We start from the raw sequence: 27,827 nt of genomic DNA, 5'->3' as shown, positions 1-27,827 counted from the left end.
CAAGGTAGGATATCCAGGTAGGTTGGTCAGTAATATTATGGTTTCCCCAAGGCCTCATTCTGTGCTTTTGAGCATAAAGTCATAGAAAGAACCCTTGACAAGATAAAGTTGTACAATTCCATCCAACAAATGATCTCACTTCAACACTCACACTAACTTTACTATTAAGCAAAAACAGGCACATTTTCAAATATTGATTCCAACTAATGTCTGATCCTAACAGGCATGATCTTATCAAGGCCCCAGTATAATGGAAGGAGTGTCAGAGTTAAACAGAATGGGCTGCGATAAGATCGCAATCTTCCTCACAATGATGTGATGGTATCACAGAATGGGGATGGTATTCTAAGTAATTATCATTAATAGATCCTGGCACAGGAACGAGCAGGCCTGACTGGGGCCTAAACAAATTTGAGTGAGAGAAACCAAGGTTGCTGAGAATCATAGTTGAAGGCACTAGGTGTTCTTGAAGTCATTTTTCAAAGTTTAGAATAACTAGACTTTAAGTGAACAGGGAAGTGTAGAACGATTTTAGTAAAATGAACATGTAAGGGGAAAAATGTCCCTTTATTACTGATACAGGTGCATTCATTTGTCTTTTTGCCTGTTACATCCATTCTGGTTATTTCTATGCTTTGATCTAATTAGAGTATTTATAAACAGGTCAGTTCTAGCTACTGAATGAGGTTAAATGCATTAACTATTTGCAGTCTACAGACATCAACCTGATAAATTAATCTCCATCACAAGAAATTGAAAAGGTTTGTTTATATTCCTTAAGTCTTTGGTCCAGCTCTATTACACTCTCATGATACTATGTAAGGTACCTTAATACAAAAATAGTTCAAAAGAAGCTTCTTCAACTTTTAAATTGAAGATTCTCGTACTACACTGATTCATTCGTTCTTTGGCTCCTATGCCCTAGTACAGAAAAGCTCACAATTATCACTTCATTATTTAACTTTTCATTGAAGCAGGGAAGTGCATGCGATCTACAAAAAAGTCAGGATGACTTTTTAAACTCATTAATGACAATTTAATAGCCATAAAGGCATCTAGAAGATTTTATCTCCTGGGAGGTCTATTATATAAATCTAGTGCTGCTTACCGAAATTGTTATGCTAGTTACATTGAGCTAAATAAATATTTGCATGAGAAAAGATACTAGTGATCATTAGTCTAAATAATTAATAGAACACAAATGTTTTTGCTAGAAACTTACTACTGAATAGGTCACTATTCCCTCTTCTTTTATAAAATAGACAGTCCTTTTCTTACCACTATGATGTAACACGTAAACTTAAGCAAATGATATAAGGGGATTAAATTAGAAAATGTTATCAAAAGGATTTTTCTCTCAGTGATTTTTTTCATATATATTGAAAGCACGATTATGATTATTACAAGCACTGTTGTTATTCTTAGTAGCACTCTGTCCAGACTTTCTGGGAGGGGGGAAAAGCCAAACTATATCTTAGTTTGTGTTTCTTTTCTCAAATCTGTGATTAATTACAGGTGCTGAAATATTTTGGATAATCATTGACGACGAATGCATGGCTGAAATCAGCAGTACATAGAGAACTCTAAATGCTACTAGTTGTTAACATGGTAAAGCAAAACAGAACATTCTACATTTGTATCTTGTCTAAAAATAATGCAGTCATTGACCTTAACCTTATCAAACTGGTCCCATCAACAAGGTCAAATACAATAGTAAATAACTTTAGTGGGCCATGAGCATACCATAAGTATTTATGATACAACTATATCTGTACCTTGTATTTTTCTATAAAAGGTACTCACAAATAAAAATTAATATTTTTTCAGTAAACGATTTTAATTTTGAAATAGAATAGTGAGATTTGGCAAAGACTTAAGATAAAAGTTTATCCACTGTTTAGTCTTCTTTTCAGAACCTCCATTTCTATCTCAACACCACAATATACAATACACATGGGCAGATCCCAAATATGTATCTAAAGAGAGCAAGAGCTGCAGTTGTTGTCAGCATATACCCTCACATGTTTGGAGATATTCTCTCTTTTACTTTGATCAAAGAGAAAAGGACACATGGCAAGCGATTCAGAAAATCTTTGGACTCTAATGCTTTGGCAGAGATATCACTGATTAATGGATGGATACTGACGCTCTCTGGGTCCAGAGAACTATTTCACATCTATGTAGCAGATGAAGGGGTAGAAACAGCAGAGGTATGATGCTAGTTTTCCAGACTCCGAACATTTTACAAGAGTTAGCCATTGGCTTGGTTCACAGAATGGCAGGAATGTTAGGCAGTTATATTTGAGTTTCTCTTAGCAACCACCACAATGCACCCTGCTAATTGTCCTTCCAGTTTCCATTTTGCAATAATGAATTTAAACAAAGAAAGGAAATTGCTAACTGAAAAAAATCATTAGTTTGTGGAAAGATAGATGGAAATACTGATTTTTGTTCCTTCACACACTAAGGGGATTTATGCAAAGAGAAAGCAAAAGTCACATAGTGAAACTAGGGGCTGACTCTGTTGCCAACAGACTCATCACTATTTTTCACCTTTGTAACACACTCCCACAGTATGCTCTTTTTCTTCAGCCTGCTAATCAGGGCAGTGGTACCTGATAGTGGACGACTGACTAACGAAATCAAGATTGAACTTATTCCCTGGGGCACACTGTACCTCAGATCAAAGAGTGCACACGTGGCATCCTGAAAATGCAATCCCACTGCTCTCACCTCTTAACTCTGACACAGGAACCAAAGACAATAATCCTTACAAATCAGTGCTACTGTCTTTAAAGAGGGAGCATAGAATTAGAGGGAGAAATCTGGAGATCTGGACCGACTCAGTTAAATAAATTCTTTTTTAAAAGCTTAAGGCTAGTTTTTACTTTCTAACCCAAATATCCACATTCTAATCTCAATGACAAATTAAGAACAGCCATACTGAGTACTAAATGCTTAAAACCAAGATGATCTTTTCGCAGAAGAGTGGATAGAATCTGATCCAGAAATTCTGCTGTGTCATAAATGCAATGCTGTTTATTCCAAGAATTTGACAGAAATACAGATGCTGAACCGTATTTTTAAAAAAATCTGTAGCACCTTTAATTACATTGTCATTAAAAGAAACTTCTTTCCTTTAGCTATTTCAGAAGTCATCATATTTCATTCAATGTAAGGTTAATAGAAATATTATAAAAACGTACCTACCATCTCATAAATAAGAGCACATAGAATAATAATAAAGTTCATCCTGATTTAGGATCAGATTTTTAACCGCATAAAGAGTATTATAATATCAATGGAAACTATAAAAATGTAATTAATGCCTGTGGAGTTATGAAGTTACCTCTCTTTTATCAGTTTTCTAGTATATTCAATTGTATTCAGTATGCAGCATTCTTCTTAAAGCATAAAAAGAAACTCAAGTGCCAACTTAAGCAACTCTAGTGAACATATAGTCACTTTGCTGGGGAATTTGCTTTATTCCCACATACCCCAATGATGAAAGAACTTCCCTGTTACCAACAGAGTATTAATATTAATGCCCAGGTGAAACGCTGATGGAATCCAACACTTTTACCATGTTAGGTTCACTAGTTAAAAAAAATTTTTAATTCTATTATTTCACAGTTAGTCAACATGGATTATGTAGAACTGAGATGAGTCACATCTGCAAGATAGAAGCAAATTACTGAGAAATTCTTAAGTTCCAGAAACGTTATGTATACTCTGTATTATATGATGTTAAAAAATATTCAGCTCACACTACAATGCCTTTCAGGAGAAACTATGGTAAAACAATACAGTAAAACGAGGTAAGTGAAAGCTTGACTGTAGGAAGTGATATGTTAAAATGGACTGTACTTCCTGTTTCTACTGATTTCCCTTCCTTTCAACTTTAAGATAACTGCATACGAACTAGTAAAAGATAGTTGGAGAACTATTGAGAAGATGCAACTCAAATAGTTGGCTCCATGTTCCTCCGGATGCTGTCAAACAAGCTGAAAGGAGATGACCTGCTTCTCTTTTCAACGCCTTCAGTGGCTAAGGAGGTATGAAAACAAAAGATTGAGTATTCTTTTGTTCCTACAATGTGAGTGGTATATACAACTTGCAGCAAATATTACAATAATTCACAAAATTAATGTTACCAAACCACTCTATTTCTTAATTTTAAAGATAAATACTGAGAACTGAACATACAATTCAGTATCCCTAATTCAATTAAATTGTTTGAATCCTGAATAATCACAAAACACTTATATCACCTCAACGAAGGTTAGGGACAGTTCTCAATAATTCAGACGCATAGCGAATACAGAGTAAGGGGAAATGGAAACTCACAGGATATCAAATAATATGAGAGAGCACTTTGCGTTTTATGTTTGCATATTTTTTCATTTCTCACATTTCTTTTTCTTTTCTTACTATATTTGCCATTAACGAAACTGGGACTTTCTATAACTCTCTAGGTGATCAAGAATTAAAACATCTTTTTCATCCTCCAAATTTATTCACCTAAAATGCTCAATATATTTATTCCAAGTTACCTACTGGAGTACTTAAAATATCTCTATGATAATTTGCAATTTTGTGTTTTGCCATGAGATAAAATAATAAAATTATGAGGAAAAAATGAGAAACACTGTCAACATTTATAATGTTGTCTAATGACAGGAAAAATATTAAGTTTATGTAACTTGTTCAACAATAGAGGTGTGCTTTATTTCATGAGATTGTTTTATTTAGGAAAGTTGAGTTAAACAAAATAAAATATTAATCTTAGTTATTGGCTTAACAATCAACCATTTAGAGAGTATGTGTGTGTGTGTGTGTGTGTGTATGTGTGAAGACTTATGTGTGTGCATGGCTGAGTGTGTGTGAATGTGTTTTTTTGTGTGCTAGGTTGCTTAAAGTAATATATAAAGGCTATGGATAGAATTCAGTTATGTTTAAATACTTATCAAGAAGTAATTCTGCTTGGTGAGAATTCAGATTTTTGTACCCTCACTTCTTAGCAGAGTTCCTCACTTACAGCACGTACTTTAATAAATATTGAGTCACATTTTCCTCAAGATGTTTAGCACAATACATCTAACATTCGAGAAAGAAAGAGATTTTAGTCATTCAATTGCTAGTAGTTAATAGCAGGGGAAGACTGCTAAATTAGTTATGAAATAATAAAAATAATTATTCCACTACCCTGTCATGTAAAAAGGATAAAATAACTGTACAAAAGATAAAAATAATATACCACTTGGAAGGCATACAATTTGGTGGGGGATTAGGGTAATAAGTTAAAATGGGTCCATCTCCACTCTTTCATCCAGCCCCTTAGGTAACCAATGGACAAAAGTTTAGATTGTGCCCATTCTAGCAAGTTTATTTAGTGATTAACTTCAAATAAAAATAGATGACCAGGGGGCTTCCCTGGTGGTGCAGTGGTTGAGAATCCGCCTGCCAATGCAGGGGACATGGGTTCAAGCCCTGGTCCGGGAAGATCCCACATGCTGCGGAGCAACTAAGCCCGTGCGCCACAACTACTGAGCCTGCGCTCTAGAGCCCGTGAGCCACAACTCTGAGCCCACGTGCCACAACTACTGAAGCCTGCGTGCCCTAAAGCCCGTGCTCCACAACAAGAGAAGCCAGTGCAATGAGAAGCCTGTGCACCGCAACAAAGAGTAGCCCCCGCTTGCCACAACTAGAGAAAGCCCGCGCACAGCAGCGAAGGCCCAATGCAGCCAAAAATAAATAAATAAATAAATTTAATTAAAAAAAAAATAGATGACCATATAAGAAAAATCTGAAGGTGCTTCACAAATGCAAAGTATGACTATTATTATCCAAATATACCTCTCCTTCCAGAGTTTTTTAAGAAAATGTTGTGCTTTGAAATGACATTGGTAAACATGTCACTTTCCTTCTAGTTTATCTTTCCTCATATTTACATACAGACATTCTTTTAAACAGAAGTTAAGAGCCTGAGTTAAACTCAACAAAACAAAGAGATTAAAGTTGAAGAGGGAGTCTCTATCAGCCAGGCCTCAGTAGAGGGACTTCACTTCACCTCTAGGCAACTAAGCCTGCCTAACTGAGCATCGTACTATCCATGGTATGTGAGGTCACTGTCTATCATTCATCCTTCTGACAATCACTTTGTTTTCTACTCTTCATGCCTGTATGTTTATTTATAACGTGCCAGAATAACAGTGGAATGAATGAAAGAAAATCCTAGCAGCATCTGTAAGCCTAAAGATGCTTAAAGATTACAACTGGTAACAGGATGACAACTTTCCTGGCCCCCGTATACGAACTGCTGTCTGTTTTCATTTTATTGTGTTGTTCTATACAATACTACTTCTATTTTGCTAGAACTTCAGTTGCCTTTTTTTTTTTTCCTTCATGGGTAAGAATGACTTTATTTTAGCTGAGAATAGCAGATCAGTTTCTAAAGCTCACTAGAATTCTCTCAGCTATATGAATTTTTAGGAAACATTTAATGTGTGTTTGTTAATCCAGAGTGAAAATAGAACATTTAACCCCTTTCAAAAAATCCCAATAAATAACAAAGGTACATTAGGGTCCAAAACAGCTTAACTGAACCATATGTGGATCCAAAGGCCTGCCAAAATGGAATCAGCATTATAAAAGATAGTTTCGTATTTCATCTAGCCGTAAAATAGGAACCGACAGTATATAAAACGCATCGGCCACTTGTACGGAGCTCGTGATGACAGTGGCATGGAAGTGCCTTGTCAGCAGAGTAAAAGTGACCTCCATACATACTGTGGGAGGTTTCTTGAGTTTTTTTGTTTTGTTTTTTTCTTTTCTTTTCTTGTTATTTTTTGACCTGGATTGACTAATCACAGCTTATGGAACAAACAACTGAAAACAGCATCTTGAACCTCAGCCCCTCTGACAGTCTCAGAATTTCACCATCAAAATATTTCATTAGAAAATCTTCAAGAAGCAACAGAAGGTCTGGCACTGAACCCTTAGGATCCCATTAAGGGCCTCTGCTGTATTCCATAGCTCGTCTAGTCCAAAACGGCACACACTACTCCCACAAATTCTCTCCAAAGCCATTCTGAATCCTCTTTTCCTTATCAGGATGATACAGACCTGCATCATCCTCGAAGCCTTCTGACAGGGGCGACAGCAGTTGCGCGTAGGGGGGCTGCTACAACCGTTCATTGTTTCCTTTCACAAAACCCTGCCACAGGGCGCCGATTAACACCAAAAAATAGATGGCCGCAACCAAAGAGAAACATTTTTCAGAATGCCTCCACCTGATTAATGAAGTAATAGAGCGGACCATGGGTTGACTTTTGTCACGCACTCTTCTTCCCTGAACCGTCTCCGTCTGGAGTATCAGCAAAGATGAGGAACGCTTCTGCCAACGTCCAACTTTCTCAATTGTCACAAAGTTTTGAAGGAATGCAACAGTTATAAAACTGCCTATGTTCCCTGCTGACAATATTCAGATAAAGGATAAACTCTTTTCACCACCTCTGAACTACTTCAGGAAAGGCAAATGCTGTCTTATTTTTTTCCTGTAGATATTTTATTTGACATGTACTTGGACCCCCCGAGGCTTATCTCAGATGCACATCAGGACGTCACCGGGCACCTTCCACCGACTAATATTCTACACGGGCCTGAGCATCAGTGGCTTTAAGATGCAGAATGGTAACGACGCTGCACCTGCCCATGGGATAATGCTCACACATAGGGTGATGAGAAACAAACGGTCTTTGCTGGACTTCTTCAAAAAAGCTAAAACTTAAGGCACGTGAACTGCCTTTGCTCTTCCGAACTCTGCCCCCATTTCTTCTTATTTTATGGTGCATCGCTGTCTGCATTATGACTGCCTTATTCACGCCGTTCTGTACTGAGCTCTAAAATGCCATAAGTAATGAAAGAATTGAGTTAACATTTAAAAATACAAACGTAACTCAAAAGTGAATCAGGGCAAATTACTTTTCCAGTTGTCTGAAATCCCCAATCGCCCACCTGAGAAATGCTTTCTGAAGAATAACTCCTTACAAAAAGAAAACACAAAGAAGCCAGCATAATTCAAAAAGCAGTTTGACCACTTAACCTCTCTTTCTCTTCCTAAAAATACATGTTTTTTCTCTGCTTCTGTGGTGATTGTCTCCTTAGATGATAAATGCTCTAAGTTCATACCTTGTACTCCTCTAGGCTATGAGTTCTCAGAATACTGATGCTAGCTAATCGATGGGTATGTGTGTGTTTGTGTGTATATAAATACATGTGTGCACATGTGTATGAAGATGCATATGTACAATGACAACCAAAAATGATTTTTAAATATGTTCAGAGAGGGGACTGAAGAGAAAAGGCTTGAAGCACTGCTTGGTGAATTAAAGGAACGAGTAATCTACTTTCTATTCACAGGCATAATAAAAAGTAATCTAGGTTTGTATAATAATCTGTATATTTTTCAAAGTGACTAAATGCATATAATTTTACAACAACTCTAAGATATAGGGGTGGTATAATACCCCCCATTTTATAAATGAGGAAACTGAGAGCAGGTGTGATTACCCAAGAGAGCACATCCACTTTACGTAATAACAGTTGGGACTATCACCAGGCTACATCGACCACATCATGGGCTCTTTCCCACGCTTTCTCCCCATTTCTGATCTTTACGATATGTTAGTGTATGTTTCTCAAAACTACTGAAGGAGAAGAAATACTCAGCAAACAATCTGCCTCTGGTTCTTATTTCCCATTAGATTTTGTGTAACTTATGTTTCATATATTTTAATTCATCTTTCTCTGTCCTCACAATTTCTAAACAAATTAATCAAGAATTTATTCATGACCTTCTATGTGGAAGACCTTATTTACCTTCGAAAACGAGAATAAAAAAAGAAAAAAAGAAAAAAAAGAAAACGAGAATAAAATGTATCTCATTTTCACAAATGTCTTTTACTTACCAGTTAAACTTTGATTTTGGTTATGATGTTTTATAATATATGATTTAGTCTTTTCTATTCAAATTAATTGGATTTTCTTTTGTGATTTCTCCCATTGCTACTATTATTTGAAAGTCCTTCCTTCCTTATTCAGAGGCCAGGTAACTATTTATGCAAATTACTTTTAGTGGTAAACAGCCTGTGAGAGGCCCCCAGTGATCACAGCCTTTGGTTTCAAGCCGATGTGCAATTTCCTTCCCTTCAGGGTGGGCTGGACCTAGTGAGTCAATTCCAATGAATAGAATTCAGCAAAAGTGATGGGATGCCCACTTCCGAGATTAGGTAACAAAAGGGCTGATTTCAGTCCTGGGCTCCTTGTATTGCTGTCTCATTTGCCTGCTCAGAGAGATGCCAGCTGCCATGCTGTGAGCTGCTCTATGGAGAAGCCCAGGAGGCAGGGAACGGAGTCGACAGCCATGTAGTGACCTTTCAAGCAGAACTTCTCCTAGTTGAGCCTTCAGACGACACCACAGCTCTGGCTGTCACTTTCTGAATCCAGCCTTGTATGAGACACTCTACCAAAGACACATAGACAAGCTGTGCTCTTATTTCTGACCCCGAGAAAGTAAAGAGTACGAGAAAACCACAAGACTAACACACGTAACCCTATGCTTGACTCTGTGCTCCTGACCTTTAAAATAGAAAGAGATATAAAACGTATAGGATAGCACAAATGACATACAGATTACTAGAATCAAGAAGCACAGTTTTGTTGAACTAGGGCAAAGGATTTTATTTAAAAAGTGATATGAAAGTAAATGAATAATAAAGAATGACTTTAAATTCAATACTTAAAGTTAACAAGGAAAAGAGATGTTCATCTCCAGAAAAGAGTTTCTCAAATCATTTCTCAAGTTTACAAAAACATTTTAGAAATATTACTTTATTTTTCTTTTATGAATGTATGTAAGAATTATTGCCTCTGGACATCATACAACATCACCTTGCAGGAGTGGTTTGGACAGGATCAGACTCGCAAACCTGCGAAAACCTCTTACGAGACTAAAGATTGACAATGCTAAATGAGAGCTAATGTTAAGTTATGATGTTTGATTAATGGTGTCCTGGGAATACCTGTTGATAGTTAAAAAACAGAGTCTGATATTTTATGAGTCTAATATTTTATATTTAAAGGGTTATGCCTAAGTAATATTGATTTTTAAGATCAAGCAGAAGGAATACAAAATAGCACTTATGTCCATTCTTTCACAGTTACCATCTCCAAGTTACTGAATGAATTAATTATTATGCCTAGCTGACATCACTGCTAAATTCTCGTAACATTGGAACAATATTTATTATAAACACGCAGATGACAGGTAAGTGCACATGCCAAGCCAACTGTTCTAAAAAGAGTTGTGGAACAGCAAGTCTCCAAAAAAGTCAAGGAGAAAGACTTTGAAAGGCATGCCAGATATACCATAAAACAATGGATGAAACTTTGGGTCAACTTTGCAAACAACTACTCCTCACATGCTTTCTCATTTTACCTTCTCCTCCAGCCAAAAGTATTTTTCTATAATTTGTGTTATGAAAACAACAGAGTTATATTTTGCAAAATACTTCCTCACCACCCAAGAATCTGATAGACTCCCCGGAGGGAAAAGAGATTCTCTCTCCCCTAAGGGAGCCTGAAGTGTGAAAAAAGATCTACAAACAGGAACTACTCCATAAAGAGTAACCGGATGTATAAAGCAAAAGCCAGACTTCATCTTCCATACCCATACTCTGTGGGAAAGGTAGAGCTTCTCATTAGTCTCTTCAACTTTACACACATACTCTTCCTAGTAGAGCAACTTTAATCACATTAAATAATGATCTGGACAACTACTCCTTCCAGACATTGATTAAATTAATAGCGTATCACAGAGTCATTTTGATAAGTCCATGAGAAGATCACTTTCAATAAAATTCTCCTTGGAATTCTAGAAAAAGGGAACAAGGAATAATCTTAAACAAAAAAGATGCGTTTTGTTTATTAAAACTTGGCCTAAGTATAAGTAAAGAGGTTTAGCCAGGTATCGTAACCCAAAGGCAAAAATGTGTTTAAGTTTCAGGCACAGGCCAGTAAGTTAGACCCATAAATAAAACTGTCTATATACAGCAAGGAATTGTGTCTTTGTGTCCCTACCTTTCAAATCCAAGTCCCAACATAACGTATCTAGAAAGACTTCACCGTCAGGAGAAAAAGCAAATTAGAGGGAGACTGAGATTAGCAGACAGACTAGCTACATATAAAAGGTGTATTTTTTGGAGCCAGATACAAATTACCAGGAAATGCAAACTTTAGGTTTTCATTTCAACGGTTATTTTCCCACATTACAATATAATTCCATCCACTGCCAACCTCACTATGCCTACATTATAACACAGTAAGTCCATTCGGATCCATATGTAATTGACCTTGCTGGTTTGCTTCTAGAGATTTGAATTGTGGAGTAGTTATTTGGTGTTTGGTTTCTTTCTTTCTGACTCAAATTCTACAGGATGCTTTTACTAACTTGGGACTCCATACCAATCTCTCCTCTCCCTGAGCTCTCCCCTTTTTTACAAACAAACAAACAAACCAACAACAAAATTGCCCTCTAATTCTAGAAACCAGACCAACACACCATTTTCCAAGGCTCTGCTGTACTAAATGTCTTGCCTCATGTCTTCTTGGAGCAGCTTCCCTGTCCACTCAGTTTCCATTAATTCTCCACATGGCAGATAGAGTATAAGAGAAGCCAGGATCTTGGCCTCCCTAAGGGACAAATCTACAGTCTCCATCAATAACGAATTTCACCAACATTTCCCAAGAGGAACAGGGTACAATTAAAAAGGTTATAAGTCCTTGCACTACTAGAACCTAAGGGCATCCGTGAATGAAACTGGCTTAAGTCCAATTAGAGGAATCTGTACATTTGTCTTCTCTTGGAACAACCCTGCTCTTACGGTTCCCATCAATTCAGTATAAATCTGACTGATCTTATCCAAGAAGTTAATAGAAAATTGCTCACAGTGGGCGACTGCCACCTCAGTTTCCAAGCAGAGACAGATGGAATTTCCCAGATGGTTTGTCACCGGAAAGTGCGATGCTGGATGAGACTTCACAGAAAGCATGGTAGAGCAGAATACCTTCTTGGCCTTCACCCATGTCATACTGAGGGATCTAAAATGGATTCTGTTATAAACAAATCATAATTGCCTCAATGGGCTCACCACCTCGTCGTCTTTAACTGCTTCAAAGGGGCGCAAATCTTACACTGAAATTACTCAATGTTTACCAAGAAGCCATCATGGGCCTATCTTTTTATTGGGTAAAAACTGAAGAAATAGAGGTCATTGCCCTCCCCTATTATATATTACCCTCAAATGAGATTAAGCAAAAAATATAAACAAAACAGGCAGAAGATGGCATTAACTGTAGTATTGTATTGTTAACTTGGGCAGATGAAGTAAGATCTCGGAGGAGGCAGGAAAAATGGGTAAAAGACTCAGGGAGAATACAAGAATAAATAAAGAAAGATGTGCATCATTCACTGTTACTGGAGAAAAGTTAAAGGAAAGTATTAATTGACTCATTCTCTAAAGGTTATTTATTGAGGACTTGCTTTGAACCAGACATTGTTCTAGGTAAGAAGGATACAAATATAGAAGATAAAGAAGGAGCATACAGTCTGCAGGGGAGAAAGACAAGTGAATAGACATTTGTAATTATGTTATAAATGTTCTTATCCCAGTAAACCTAAAGATCATAGAAATACTTGAGGAGTGGATATCTATTCCAGACTGGAGGCTTTAGGGAAGGTCCACTTTGGGGTAACCTTGGGCCGAGTCTTGAAGTAACAATTGGAGTTAATGTGATGAAGAGGGGCCGAGGGGTAGGTCATAGGGCTTTCTAGGATGATAAAACAGCACGGCCAAATGCATAGAGATGTAAGACAAGAATATTTTCAAAGCACTGCAGGTAGTTGAGGTGGACTGAAACTTACACTGAGAGTGGAAAAGGGATAAGAGTCGAGAAGGTGATGTCATGAAGACCCTTTCACCAAAAGTTTGGGTTCTCTTGTGCCCTTTAGGATGTCTTAAGCGCACAAGTGATTAGTTTTGCTTTTAGGACACACTGTGATTTGGGTAAAGAAAAAGGAGGCAAGAAGGAAGGCAGGAAGAAAGTTAGAAGAATACTGTGATAATCAAGGAAGAAATGATGGCGGTTTCACCTACAGCAGTGGTGGCAGGAACAGAAAGAAGGGAACAGAAATGAAGAAAGCAGGAATTATGGTACTTGGTTTCTGGACATGAAAAGGAGAGTCCTGGAAGATGTCTGGCTCTGAGTGGATGATAAAAACAAGGGTGTTAGTTATAACCAATAAAGGAGAGGGGTGCGTGTGTGTGTGTGTGTGTGTGTGTGTGTGTGTGTGTGTTGTGTATGACTACATACGTAAATAGGCATTTGAGATGTGAGAGAAGGAGAGGTAGAAATGGGAGGGAAACATGGGATAACTCATAGAAAGAACTTCCTGCAGAGGCAGGAAAGGAGAGGGAGAGACTTCGGATTAAAGGTGACTAAAATTTGGAAGTCAGGGAGAAGAACAGAGAGACAGTATGCGGAAACAGCAATAAACTTGCCTCCTGACTGTTTAGTTGGAGGAAGTCAATGGGAAAGGCTTGTAAAACAGTTGAAATGTGCTATTAGAGAAAGGGTAAAAAGCCAAGGTTAGAGATTCTTTAATTTAAATGTCATTTGTAAATTAGTAGCTGAAGCTTTGCAAGTGGATAAGCTCCCTGCGGCACTGGAAACAGAGGGAGAAGAGAAGAAAGGCCGGAGTGTTTTGGGAAACACTCACAGTTAAATTCAAAAGAGCCAAGACCAAGAGAGACATAAGAAGTAGGAAAGTATGGTGGTCCTGAGCCCAGATTAGAATGAATATTAAAAGGAGGATATTGTTCACAATGTCAACTCAATGAAAAGAAGTATAAGACCCCACAAAGAGTCATGCCTCAGCAGCCTTATAAATTACATCATTCAGAGGGTGGAGATGGGAGGGTATGGGTAGAGTCAGTCAGACTGCTCCCGGTAAGGAAATTCAATTAGATCAGATTTTTATTTTAAAGAGAATCTATTGAGTATCTATTATTTGCCAGAGGCAGTGATCTAGAATTGAATACTAACAGTTTTTTAAAAATCTATGCCGTCTAGAATCTCAACAATAATTTGGATATAACTTGCCAATTTACTTCATTATTGTATCCTAGAAGCTGTGTTGGTATGGCTTCCCCAGAAGGTTACCCTGAGACTGATTCAAGTGTCAGTAGTTTATTGGAGGGGTGATCTCAGAAAAATTCAGTAGAGGTGTGGAGGAGGAAGGAAGAAGGGAAAGAAAACCCATAAACGCTGTGTTATAAAGCCAGCTGGACTTCAATTTCACTGGCAGATTCCAAGAGACTGTGTAGAACACTTCTCATATCCTAATGGAGAGGTGAGGAAGCAGGGGTATTTATCCACCTACTTCTGCCCATAATTGGTTGAGGATTACTTTTGGAAGCGTAAATTCTCCAGCACTTCCAGCTTGCCGGGCTTGCAGTTAGGTTTGCTCCTGAGGCTGGAAGAAATGTTCTCAAATAGAAAGTCAGAGACGGGGCTTCCCTGGTGGCGCAGTGGTTGGGAGTCCGCCTGCCGACGCAGGGGACATGGGTTCGTGCCCTGGTCCGGGAAGATCCCACATGGCTCGGAGTGGCTGGGCCCGTGAGCCATGGCCGCTGAGCCTGCGCGTCCGGAGCCTGTGCTCCGCAACGGGAGAGGCCACGACGGTGAGAGGCCCGCGTACCGCAAAAAAAAAAAAAAAAAAAAAAAAAAAAGAAAGTCAGAGATGATTCCACTAAGCAGCCTTTGGCAATACAGGTGAACGCTAGAGACACATGGATAGGGATATAGTTGCTCTAGAGTGTGTACAACATGAAGCTTGAAGACCATGGCAATGAATGGGCTCAGAGACGGGTACTGGAACAGTTAGAACTAGAAGGGGAGCAATGGAGATATCTAACAATTCTAATATTTCCCTGTGATGTGATCAGGAATCTCTAATTCTTTCCTCAACCACATTTCTATGTTAATAACTATCTTAAAAAATGTAAGGTGGAATTTAATGTGAGCATTATGTCATTATTAAGTCAATAAAATTTTGCCTATAGTATCCTTTACATGTGTATTTCCTATTTGTAGAATTCAATGTCACAATCCCATGGGAAAATAAAACAAGGCTCTATTCTGATTGAATGGCGTCAATAAAATGAAATTTCTATGTCAAATTTCATTTGTTGAATTAAACAGATTGTGATAAGTTTACTATTATGTATTAAGTAACCTGGGACTTTCTATTTACGTTCTGTTTAATTAAGTATGCATGTTGCATGATTCCAGCATGCAGCTCGCTGAATAAGACTCGTTAGCTACTGACAGCCGATATATCAAAAGACAGAGAGGGCAAATGTCACTAATATTAGAGACACCTAACCTTCTATATAAAGGTTGTTTGATCATTATTAAGCACTTACCTGGGCTAGCATAGCAGAGATTTTAGCATATTACAAAGATCTCTGTCCTCAGGAGAAAATGGGAAAACATCAAAGGCACAACATATAAATATAGAAATTCTAAAACACCTCAAAAACAGATATTGATCACAATTTAAAGTGATTTTAAAAATTCCTTCCTTGTCAATAGTCCTTTGATATTTTCAATGAATAAAATTATAAGACTTTCAAAAACATGAAATTTGTGTCACCATGATAGCACGTTAAGTTATTCCTTGGCACAGAGGTCGGATGTTGGAAAAAAAACCACTTGCTGGCTAACAATTCATTCAGGGGCGTAAGACTGCCTGAAAAAACTGAAACTTACAATATACCATAGACCTTTGGAATCTGTGATGGTTAATTTTGTGTATTAACTTGGAAGGAGTTTTGGTTGAGATTGACAATTGAATCAGAGAACTCTGGGTAAAACAGACTGCCCTCTGTAATGTGGGTGAGGCTCATCCAATCAGTTGAAAGCCTGAACAGGACAAAAAGACTGGCCTCCCCAAGTAACAAACTTCATCTACACCACTGACTCTCCAGCCTGCTGATCTAAGCTACAGATTTTCACCTAGCCAGTCTCCATGATCATGTGAGCCAATTCCTTATAATAAATCTCTCTCTCTCTCCCCTTCACTCTCTCTCTAGACACACACACACACACAGACACACACACACACACACACACACCCTATTCTGTTTTTCTGGAGAACCCAGACTAATACAGTGTCCTTGGAAAATAGTCAAATTTTAGGCATGTCAAATACCCAAATGCCAAAAGTCTATAGTTTCACTTATTTAATTTGGAGTGTCTTTTCAGTTTTAAACTTGACAGATTTTAATGGACCCATTTTTACAGGTGACTGAGCAGTAACAGTAGTCAGTATTTCTGGATAACTCATGTATGTTACCTCACTTAGTCTTTACAAGATTCTGATAAGCTAGGTAGCATTATTATCCCTATATTACAGATAAACTTTCTCAGACAGTATTTGATTGCAACATGGGTTCACAAGTCAGATTGAGGTGACCTTGGGCTAGTCATTCAACTTCTCACAGTAGCAGTTTCCTCCTCGATAACAAAGGAGGAAAAAACGGATATTATCTTCTCATATGCTTATGTAAGAACTAAATGAGATATAAAACTTATAAAGCACTTTGACCCCTATCTGGCCCAATGAAAATATTAACTGTATGTTGCTATTAAGCATGAAATATCTAACAAGGTAATGAGGTGTAAGCAAAAGATTATTTATTTCTGTGTTCAGTGTGTTACATGATTCCAAGGAAAACTTTTTGTCCAATCAATTCATTTGGTGTTTCTATGTAGCCTATATTTCTGGAAATGTTCTACATACATCCAAATGCCTGGTCTGCAAAGGCTTCCTGCAGAAGGTGGCATATTGCTAATGCACTTCAAGATGGGAACTTGAAAGATATAAAAAGGATTTGACATCTGGCATGGTGACTCAATTAATTACTGTGTTGGATTAATTAGTGTGCTGGATGTCTTGAGACGACACCACGAGTCTGAACAGAGTAACATTACGTCGGTTGGCGAATAATTAAAAGGGTGTGCTAATTCCAAACTTGATTCCAGGTTGGGTAAAGAAGGTTTAGTAGGCTATACATTTTATGGTAAAGAAAATGTATCTTCATGATATAAAACACATATTAAAGTACTGTCCAAATATAAAGAGGTAATAAAAATGTGGTCGTCTTTGAATTAACTCATAACTCCTCAGTCATGATAGTTATGAAGTATAATAACCAATATTTTGCCCAAAGTAAGAAAAAAAGAGTCTACCTCTAATCACTGCATATTTTCACCCAGAGATTTTTATAAACTTAGAATTCATGTAAAGAAATCCCTAACAATTTTATCATACTCAAATCATGTTATAGATACTATTGAGGAGTGTGGCCTGGGCTTTAAAAACACAGATACTGGAATCAAAAGGCCTGAGCCTTTATCTTCTTATCCATAAATATAATTTTAAACAGATCCAAATTCAAGGGGGAAGGATGGGGGGAAGGGATAGTTACGGAGTTTGGGGTCGTCATGTACACACTGCTGTATTTAAAATGGATAACCAACAAGGACCTAGTGTATAGCACAGGGAACTCTGCTCAATGTTATGCGGCAGCCTGGATGGGAGAGAAGTCTGGGGGAAAATAGATACACGTGTATGTATGGATGAGTCCCTTGGCTGTGCACCTGAAACTATCACAACATTGTTAATCGGCTATGCTCCAATATAAAGTAAAAAGTTTCAAGAAAAAAGAAAAGATGCTTAACATCACCAATTATCAGAGAAATGCAAATCAAAACTACAATGAGGTATCAACTCACACTGGTCAGAATGGCCAGCAAAAAGTCTACAAAAAATAAATGCTGGATAAGGTGTAGAGAAAAAGGAACCCTCCTACACTTTGGTGGGAATGTAAATTGATACGTCCACTATAGAGAACAGTATGGAGATTCATTAAAAACTAAAAATAGAGCTAATGTATGATCCTGCAATCCCACTCCTGGGCATATGTCCAGACAAAACCATAATTCCAAGAGATACATGCACTCCAATGTTCAGAGCAGCACTAATTACAATAGCCAAGACCTGGAGACAACCTAAATGTCCACTGACAGATGAATGGATAAAGAAGATGTGGTACATACACACAATGGAATATTACTCAGCCATAAGAAAGAACGAAAAATGCCATTTGCAGCAACATGGATGGACCTAGAGATTACCACACTAAGTGAAGTGGTCAGAAAGACAAATATCACATGATATCGCTTACATATGGAATTAAAAAAAATGAATGATACAAATGAACTTACATACAAAACAGAAATAGACTCACAGACATAGAAAACAAACTTGTGGTTACCAATGGGGTAAGGGGGGGAGGCATAAACTGGGAGGTTGGGATTAACATATACACACTGCTATGTATAAAATAGATAACCAGCAAGGATCTACTGTATAGCACAGGAAACTATATTTAATATTTTGTAATAACCTATAAGGGAAAAGGATCTTAAAAAGAATAGACATATATATGCATAACTGAATCACTTTGCTGCATACCTGAAGCTAACACAACATTGTAAATCAACTATACTTCAATAATAAATAAATAAATAAATAAATAAATAAATAAAAATAGAACCAAATTCATAGGTTTGTTCTGAGGAGTAAGGGAGCTAATCCATTTCCAATTCTCCATATAGTGTCTAGAAAAAATAAGTACGAAGTATAACTTAGACAATTGTTCTACAGAAGTAACAATAGTGTCAATATTAGTATTGGTAGTGTTTAATGACATAAAATCAAAAGTAAATTCTGGAAAAGAATGTTATTGTCAAAAAAAAATTTTAAGTATATTTTAGCAAAGCAACTACATTTAAAAATAGAGAAAATGCTATAGTTTAGGGAATTAACATGAATTAAATATTTAAATCCTAAGAAAAAAGGAGAAAATTAGGGTATTAAGATTATTTTCTATTAAAAAACTATTCCCCACGATTGGTTTTTGATACCCTAAAGAGCAGTCATTCACTTCAAATAGTATCAAAAACACCAAAAACTTCATAACTATAAATTGAATCCTTTAAAAGATATTATGTATGGCACAAGGTAGCTTTAGAGTGGTATAGAAGCATGAAAAAAGAACCAAATGATATCACCTGTCTAAAAATATTTCACTGGAAAATTAAAGTTCCACAAATAGGTTTACTTTCCACACATCACAATTTAGCATACGTTAAAAATGTGTAAAAAGCACCAGTCTACATATATATAATGATATAAAGATTAATCAAAAGTTGCATTTTCCTAGAGATACTATGTTGATGTAATAAAGGGGAAAACATGCATTTCTTATAGCAACGATAGCTGCCACTTCAACGACAGCACACTCTTGAAGAAATATCAGAGAAATGACTAAAGTTTATGTTGGTGTCTGATATACAGTGACAAATAAGATAAATATCTTATTGCCTACAACATTTTTAAAGCAATGCTAAAGAACCAATAGAAACCCCCAGATAAAATGGGTTTTGAATAGCATTTAATTCACCCTTTGATGTTGACACAATCTTCCTCTTGTCTTTGCTTGATAAAGTAGTATAATAGCTAATATTACTCTATCAAAGGAATCAGTAGAACAGTCCACTAATACAACTCAACCAACTAAGGTCTGCAGTGTTCGTGAAGCCACTTCTCAAACCCTTTCTGAAGTAGGTGCATTGGACCACCACAAATTAAACTGCCCAGATTATTAAATATTTAGCCTGGTCTATCAACTTGTTTGGTTCTTAAACACAGGTACAGTCTCCCGCTTCATCCTTTTATGGATTAAACACATGGATTTAGGAAGTAAAAAGCACACCCCTAGAACCTTTTATGTTGTTTGAAAGTTTGATGACACAAATGTTTCTTATTTATTCCAATCATTACTTTTAGTTAAATCAATGACCTCTGTCTCATCCACATGGCACTAAATAAGCAAAAATCCGCACATACCAGTTTCTTTCATGTAATAGCTTGAAGAAGAAATTTCTTTCACGTACTCAATTGAAAAAGGAAAGCAATGTTGCTGAGTTGAGCACACTTGTCAAAACCCCCCTGGGAGTTTTTATGTCTCCCCCCGAGCCCCAGTGTAGATGGAGATATTTAGCAGGCATGAAACTCTTCCTACAAAAATGGCATTTAGAGAGAAGGACTTCCATACATATAAATAATTTCTGGATCTCCTAAAGAATATAAAACGTTTTTATCCCCAAGTTTTATCACTTGTATTGTTACTTATAATAGGAGAAGTCCTAACGTCCTGATCCCTGGACTTTGTGAATGTTACAAGGCAAAAGGGAATTAAGAAAGCAGATGGAATTAAAGTTGCCAGAGTACCTTAGATTACCCAGGTGGGCCCAATGTAATCACAAGCGTTCTTGAATGTGGAAGGGGGAGACACAAGAGTCAGAATAAAGATATGAGAAAGACTCTATCAGCCATTGCTGGTTTTGAAGGTGGAAGGGGGTTGGAAGCCAAAGGTTGTGGATAACCTTCAGAAGACAGAAAAGCAAAGAAAACAGATTCCCCCCCTAGAAGCTCCAGGAAAAAAACTCAGCCCTGCAGACACTTTGATTTTAGCCTAGGGAGATTCCTTTCAGACTACAAGATGATGAATTTGGGTTGTTTTAAGCCACAGTTTGTGGTAATTTGCTACAGCTGCAATAGGAAGCTAACATTCAATTAAGAAATGAAGTTTAAATGTAACCAAATATTCCATCTTTCCATAACTTTTTAAAACATCTAATCAATCAGTTGTCCATACAATCTTGCCTAGAGGTAGACTTTCTGATCTCAGAATTTTTACAAAAAAGTTAACAAGAAAAATTATGATGCTGATCGTTCATTCTCACTCTTAAAGGTACAAATAGTATTACCAAGCAATACCAAGGTTGTTTATTCCCTGTTCATCATGTAAACTTGTAATGTATGACAATTCATTTGTGTCATCTAAAAAATAAAAGCATTTGTATATATTATTAAATATGCACAATATTAGTCTGGCTAAGCAGATAAAGCCACAACCTTATAAATTACCTTACTAGATAACCATTTAGTATGATTAACCTGTTTCCTTCTAAATTCTACGTATAATACTGTCAGAGACAGACCACTTGGAAGACATCCCAGTTTTGTGGTCCATGAAAAAGAAAAAACAGCTATTTTTAGTGATTTCACTGGGAAGCAAGCAGAGATAATTTCTGTACTATGACAAAGTATTAAGAGTCAACCACCTCAGAACATCTACATACCAAGGAATTATTATTCAGGTCCATCTTCCCAGCGAACGGCCCCCAGGTGGTTCCCACTGCAAGTTGCTGCCGACTCTGAATTTTTCGTTCTCCGTCTTTCTGAAACACCTCCAGCTCTCCTGCAGACAATGAACACGAGGCGTTTAAATTACTTTCACTTGTGCTTTACCAACAGCCGTCTCTTTTTGTGTGCTTGCTTTACACGAACAATATTCTCAGGATTCATATAAAGAGAATTAATTATGTTCATCTGGAAAACAACTGATCTTGGTATCCTGAGAGGATAATAAAACTTGTCCTTATAATTATATTCACATTTAGTCCAATTTCTTTCTTTAGCCTTTGCATACTTATCACCTACTGAAGTCCATTCTATTTAGTAAATCCTTAAGAAGTAGAAATGATAACACGTCCTCAGAAAGCACTGATCCAATTCCAAAACAGATAGACAAGAAGCATTAGGACAATGACTTAGAGTTAAAATTCCTATATTTGGTCACCAAAGTAACTGAAAAATTACAATTAAAGATATATACCTTAGGCAATAACTGTACTACAATGATTCAAGACTCTTGGTGAACAACACGGAGTTTTTGAAAGTACTTGGCAATTTCCTGAATTTACTACTAGTTTCAGTGGATAGAACAAATACAAGTGCAAAAAATGGACATGTATGTTTTTGCAAATTGAAAAAATGTTTGGTCAAAGTCATTACTTTTTTATATTTGGTACTTTAGGTAAGATTCTATGTTACCAAAAAGGTTTGGACAAAAACCCTTAAGAAACAGCCAGTTTAGGATGGTCTTCTTCCTTTTATTTCCTCCTACTTATTACTTTGGGATCATTAAAGAGAAACAGGAAGTAAAGACAGTACACACACTTGCATAAAGTAGGAATTCATCAAATGGTCACTCAAGAAATAAATGAATAGATTAATAAAAAAAGAAAGAAATGAAGCCTTCAAATATTTTTAAATTGGTCATTAAGCCTAAACATTGTTTGGAACAAATGGAAAAAAATCTCAATCAGTAATTGGAGACCTTCTCTTTAAGTAATTAAATCTATGATATTTATGTCCTGAGAGTATTACTGCCTCTCACTGTTGTGGCCTCTCCCGTTGCGGAGCAGAGGCTCCGGACGCGCAGGCTCAGCAGCCATGGCTCACGGGCCTAGCCGCTCCGCAGCATGTGGGATCTTCCCGGACCAGGGCACGAACCCGCGTCCCCTGCATCGGCAGGCGGACTCTCAACCACTGCGCCACCAGGGAAGCCCTATCCTCATACAATCTTTCTGATTAATGCATTAGAATCAGAGACTTGTATAGAAAATCCTCAAAGATAGAGCATAGCCAACAACCTGTTATGATGTCAAATACGGCTCAGTGGGAAATATCTCTTAACGTATGTATGCATTTTCATATTGATAATGCAGGTATTTAAAAATTTGGGATAATTTTTCTATTTGAAAGGAAACTTTAATTTCTATCTGATAGTTCTTATTTTTCATTCATGCTTACATTTTAAACAATTTCTTTACAATTTACCCTCTAAAGATAAAATACATTTCAACCCTTCAGCTAAACACTAGTTTAAAATGTTCTTTTCTACATAAAAATGATGCCCAAATAATTTGCTTGTTTTTATACACTAAAAAAAAAAAAAAGAACCTAGTCATGTCACATTTCAAGTGATACCAGAGGAATCATGAAAATCTTTGAAAACCCTTTAAAAATGTAATTAATCCTCTCTTTCTGCCACTGACATTTTTCATCTGAAAAGGGTTCAGACTCAGTCAAACAGTGACTTCTTATCTATACCTGTGGATTTACAAGCAGGTCTGTCTTTTTTTTTTTTTTTTTTTGCGGTATGTGGGCCTCTCACTGTTGTGGCCTCTTCCGTTGCGGAGCACAGGCTCCAGACGCGCAGGCTCAGTGGTCATGGCTCACGGGCCCAGCCGCTCCGCGGCATGTGGGATCCTCCTGGACCCGGGCACGAACCCGTGTCCCCTGCTTCGGCAGGCGGACTCTCAACCACTGCGCCACCAGGGAAGCCCAGGTCTGTCTTTTAATGGATTAAGAACTGCAAACTTAGGGCAGATCATGAAGTGATACCCAAATATCTCCAAAGTTTTGGAGGTGTCTTTGACTGTGCATTAAAATTTTAAGCAGGCCAAAAATAGTTTTACGAGCTCTTAAAGATGGACATAACAGAAAGTCCAGTAACTGTTCAAGCTCTCAAGTCAGTCTTTTCAACTTTATTAGACAAACAGGCAAACTTCAGTCTCCTTTCTTGCTTATCAAGATGTCAGATGTTATTCTGAGGTTTGGGGAAATCTTTTCTGCTGCTGAAACAATTAAATTAAAATATCCATTTATTCAGAGCAGCTTTATAGAAAACTATAAGCACATTGCAAATAGCATTTATACACTACCAAGACTACATAGTTTACTGATAGCAAGAGAAATAAGATATTGTATAAACAGAAATTATATTTCATTTAACATACATGTTGCTTAAGAGTATAATATTTTTAAATTTTTTCAAAGATTAATAAGTGTCATGAAATAGAGGAAACATTATTGCACTAAATTAAGATGAAATTTTAGTCCCTCTATCAAATAGCCAGCCGAATGGCCATGAGTAGGTGATGTCTTTTCTAAGTCTTTGGTCTGTCATTGTTAAAGAGGAGTTTGCACTCTCTTGCTACTTGATAAGGTGTCCGTGACACCATGATTTTCTTTCCCCAGATACGATATATTATGAGAGGTAGAAAGAACACTGAGATGCTGGATCAAAGACCCAGGTCCTAGAACTAGCTTATCATAAAAAGAATGTTTGGCTGGAAAAGATCAGAGATTTCAAAATCAGAAAGCAAAGTTCCATTCTCATTTGATTTGTTTACTCATTCTTTTCTGAATCCATTCATTAGTTTATTCATTCATTTATTCTACTAATATCTATTGGGTAACTACTAAATACCAGATAGTGGGTTACATACACCCAGGCATAAAGCAACTAACAAAACAAGCTTGGGTTCTGGATAAATCTGAGGAAATGTAATCCATAAGGCTTGGTAAGTAGAAGTCATAGAACTTAGTGATTATTTAGATTTTAGGTCCAGCAATGATCTTCTTATATCTGGCTTGGGCAAATGGGCCAATGGTCATGTACCTATTGAGATAGGGTACACCGAAAAAAGAAGATTTAAGGATAAGGAGTTATAGCTTGGAAATATTGAGGTCAAAGTGGCTTTGTAAGCAAGGCAGGAGGAGATTTGGGGTGGATAGGTACAAGCCTGTGGCCAGAAGCGAGGTCTTAGCTAGAGTGATAAATGTTGGCATTTATTTATTAATTAAAACCAGCTTGTATATGGTAAAAGTCATAGAATTTTTGATCTAGGAGAGAGTATAACATGATAAAATAAAAAGATCTAGGATAGAGTTCCAAGGATTTTCAAAAAGCAGAGGGATGGAGGAGTAGGCACAGAATATTTAAGAGAAGTGTGAGAAAATAGAAAATAGAGCATAAACTGGACGTGGTACCATGGCATCCGATGGATTGATCAGGAATTTAAAGGAGGAGGGATCAATCAAGTAACCTGAACATTGACAAAAGTAAGAAAAGGACTGGGAAAATTCCTTTTGATGAGATGGAGACCATGGGTGTCTGGAGTGAATGCAAAGTTCTAGAATGGGAGGCCAGCACACAGATTCAAAATCGAATTGGAGAAAAGTAAGTGGAACAAGTCATGTGATCCTGAGCAAGTCCCTTAACCCTCTCAACTTCAGTTTCTTCAAACCAAATAGGAATTACAATATCTTCCTCATATGGCTGCTGTGAGGATTCACTCAGATAACATAAGCAAAGTACCTAATAAACATTTACTATTTCACCACAAAGACACTGAAGCATTCTAAGAGCATGTCCACGTACTTCCACCATCACATCTAACTATTCAGGGTCTGTGGTCACATTCCTTCTTTAACACCTCTATCCAAAATACTCTCCATACCTTGACTTTTAACGTCCTTTTAAATATCTCCTGGATTTACCTCTCTTATCAGCATTTCCCAGTTTTTCCCAACTCAGATGTAGAGGACCAATCAGCCTCAACTCACTCTACAGCTCTGATTTGGGCTCCAAATTCCTGCCAGGATAAACATATTAAAAACTCCACTTTCATCTTGTCGTTCATTTGTGCAAGTCCCTTCACTAGCTTCCTTTTGACCATCCCAACTTGAACATCTATGCCTGAATCCTAATACCACCGCAGAGTTGCTCCACAGCATGTGCCTGACTGCCTGTTCTGCTCTCCAGAATTTCTTCTTCTTCTTTCCAGTCAAGAAACCCTTCCTTATGGCACCTTCCTCCTCATCTCCAGTTTAACTCCCACACTTTTCTGAGAATTGTTGCTGCTGCTACCTGGCAGACACACCATCCTCCTGGCTGCCCTGATAAACCCTATTAATGTTGGGAGATCAAACTCCAAGGTATTCTCTTTCACCAAACAACTCTGAACTCCGGAACAAACTGAGTTCTCCTTCCCTAATTCTCCCATAACATTTATAGTCCATGCAGTTTTGCATTTAATGATTCCCTAGTGGTTTCTCCTTGATAACTTCTTTCACCTCAACATCTTGAACTACAGGTGCATTTTTTTATTTCTGTTTATTCTATGGTAATTAATATAGTTTGTGACATGTGGTAAGTGCAAAATACAAATTGAACATCGTTGATTGCATAAGGATTTTCGTAAGTTCACAGACTTAACTGTAGTACAGTTAAAGTTGATTTTAAAGACAAAAAAAAGTTGTCTTAATATGTGTCTTCTCTTTGTATTACAACAATCATACATTTCATTTGTTCAACATTTTATTGCATTAACTATATTACCTCATCTATGAAACATGGAGCAGGATGAAGAAGTTTTCTTTTCTGCCCAATTCATATTTTTAACATGCTGGGTAAGTTCACACAAAATATTTGAGACACATTGGATGGACTAATCAATTTTGGTAAAAGATAATATTGTTAGTGCTGAGGGCTGTTTCTCTTATCTTCTTGATAATGTATACTTTTAAAAGTCTGCGATTACTCAAAGACTTATGATAGCGTCACTTAAAAAAAAAGCCCTGAGTAAGAAATCACTACCAAACACACTGCAGCTTTTAAGATATCAGCCCACTTTTTTTGTCCAAATAAAAGAAATTTACTGGTGGAAACAAATACTTAAAATCAAGGGAGATACCCTCAAATCTTTTTTCATTGAAGGTGCTATCAAGTCATTGTCTTGTTTCTTTTTAATAGAGTCCTTTTGATGCCTCATTAGAGAGCAAAGTATATGAAAACTGTAGCATACCAAAGGGGAACAGACAAGATGTGGGCCTTTTAGCATAATTATCAGCAATCATGCTTCAACTGAATTCAGCATTAAGTCGATGGCATAAATGTATATGGTATTTACAGAACATCCCTTAACTCCAGGCTCAGATTTCATAGAAGGACATGGTTGCACGTAAATGAGATGAAAGAAGACCCTATTTCATTTGCTGAAAATAAACTTTGGATTGGTTTGAGCGTGGTTTTAAATACATAACCAAATTTTAAAGCAGACCACATGAATTAGCTCATAATGTTTATCAGGTCTTACTACAGCAGAAGGCTATAGCGTCAGAACCCATATTTATATTTTCTTCATGGTTGGAAAACATTATACCTCATGGTATCAAACATGGACAGCTCCGAAGTCATGCTGAGTTCAAAAAGCACTCAAAGATTCTAAAAATCTCAAAACATTTTCAAAGTCAGCCAAGGTGGCTGAAGTATGGCAGAGCTCTTGCTATTTTATGGTTTAACCATTTGACAGCTGCCTGCCAGATACATAAGAGGGTTAGATGATCATTTAACTGCTGATTATCTTTACAGCCAAACTGCAGTCTTGCCACTATGTGTGTTTCCTCAGGCATTAATAACAGCATGTTTCGTCTGCATTCTAAGACAAATAGTGCCATTTATATAACACTCTGTCGACCCATCTCAAAGCATGGTTTGGCACCGGAAATGATAGTTCTTGGTTAGTAGCTAAAAATCGCCTTATAGGGATACCTTTTCTAATTTTCCTTCTCAATTTTTGAGTCATACAGTCATCACACACACTAAACTACAGTTTTGAACATAAACTTGAAATACGACATTCCCTATTCAAGTACTCCAGTAGAGCCCTGATAAATCAGGCTGGCCATGCAGTGATCTTATCCCTTCTGACTCTTTAATAAATCGAACCTTGTAAGTTCTTACTGTTGGAAGTTGTCACGAAATGAAATTGTGACCTTATCCGGTGCATGGACTTATCCTGCTGACAACTACATTTATTGTGTGGATAAGAAAGGAAAAAAAGAAAAAAAAAAAAAAGAATAAAGAAAAAAACGAGAT

General features: G+C 37.0%; 1 protein-coding gene across 1 annotated transcript in view; it reads right to left on the bottom strand.

Annotated features, from left to right (window-relative positions):
- ZFPM2 (zinc finger protein, FOG family member 2) overlaps positions 1-27,827 on the bottom strand; it is a 359,953-nt gene that overhangs the window by 203,376 nt on the left and 128,750 nt on the right. Inside the window, exon 4 of the mRNA XM_065895214.1 lies at positions 21,397-21,515. Within this exon, the coding sequence (XP_065751286.1) occupies positions 21,397-21,515 (119 nt within the window). The remainder of the gene's footprint in view (positions 1-21,396; positions 21,516-27,827) is intronic.

This window comes from Phocoena phocoena, chromosome 17 (assembly GCF_963924675.1).
Source record: "Phocoena phocoena chromosome 17, mPhoPho1.1, whole genome shotgun sequence".
Lineage (NCBI taxonomy): Eukaryota > Metazoa > Chordata > Mammalia > Artiodactyla > Phocoenidae > Phocoena > Phocoena phocoena.
This window is presented reverse-complemented; position numbering and strand designations above follow the sequence as displayed.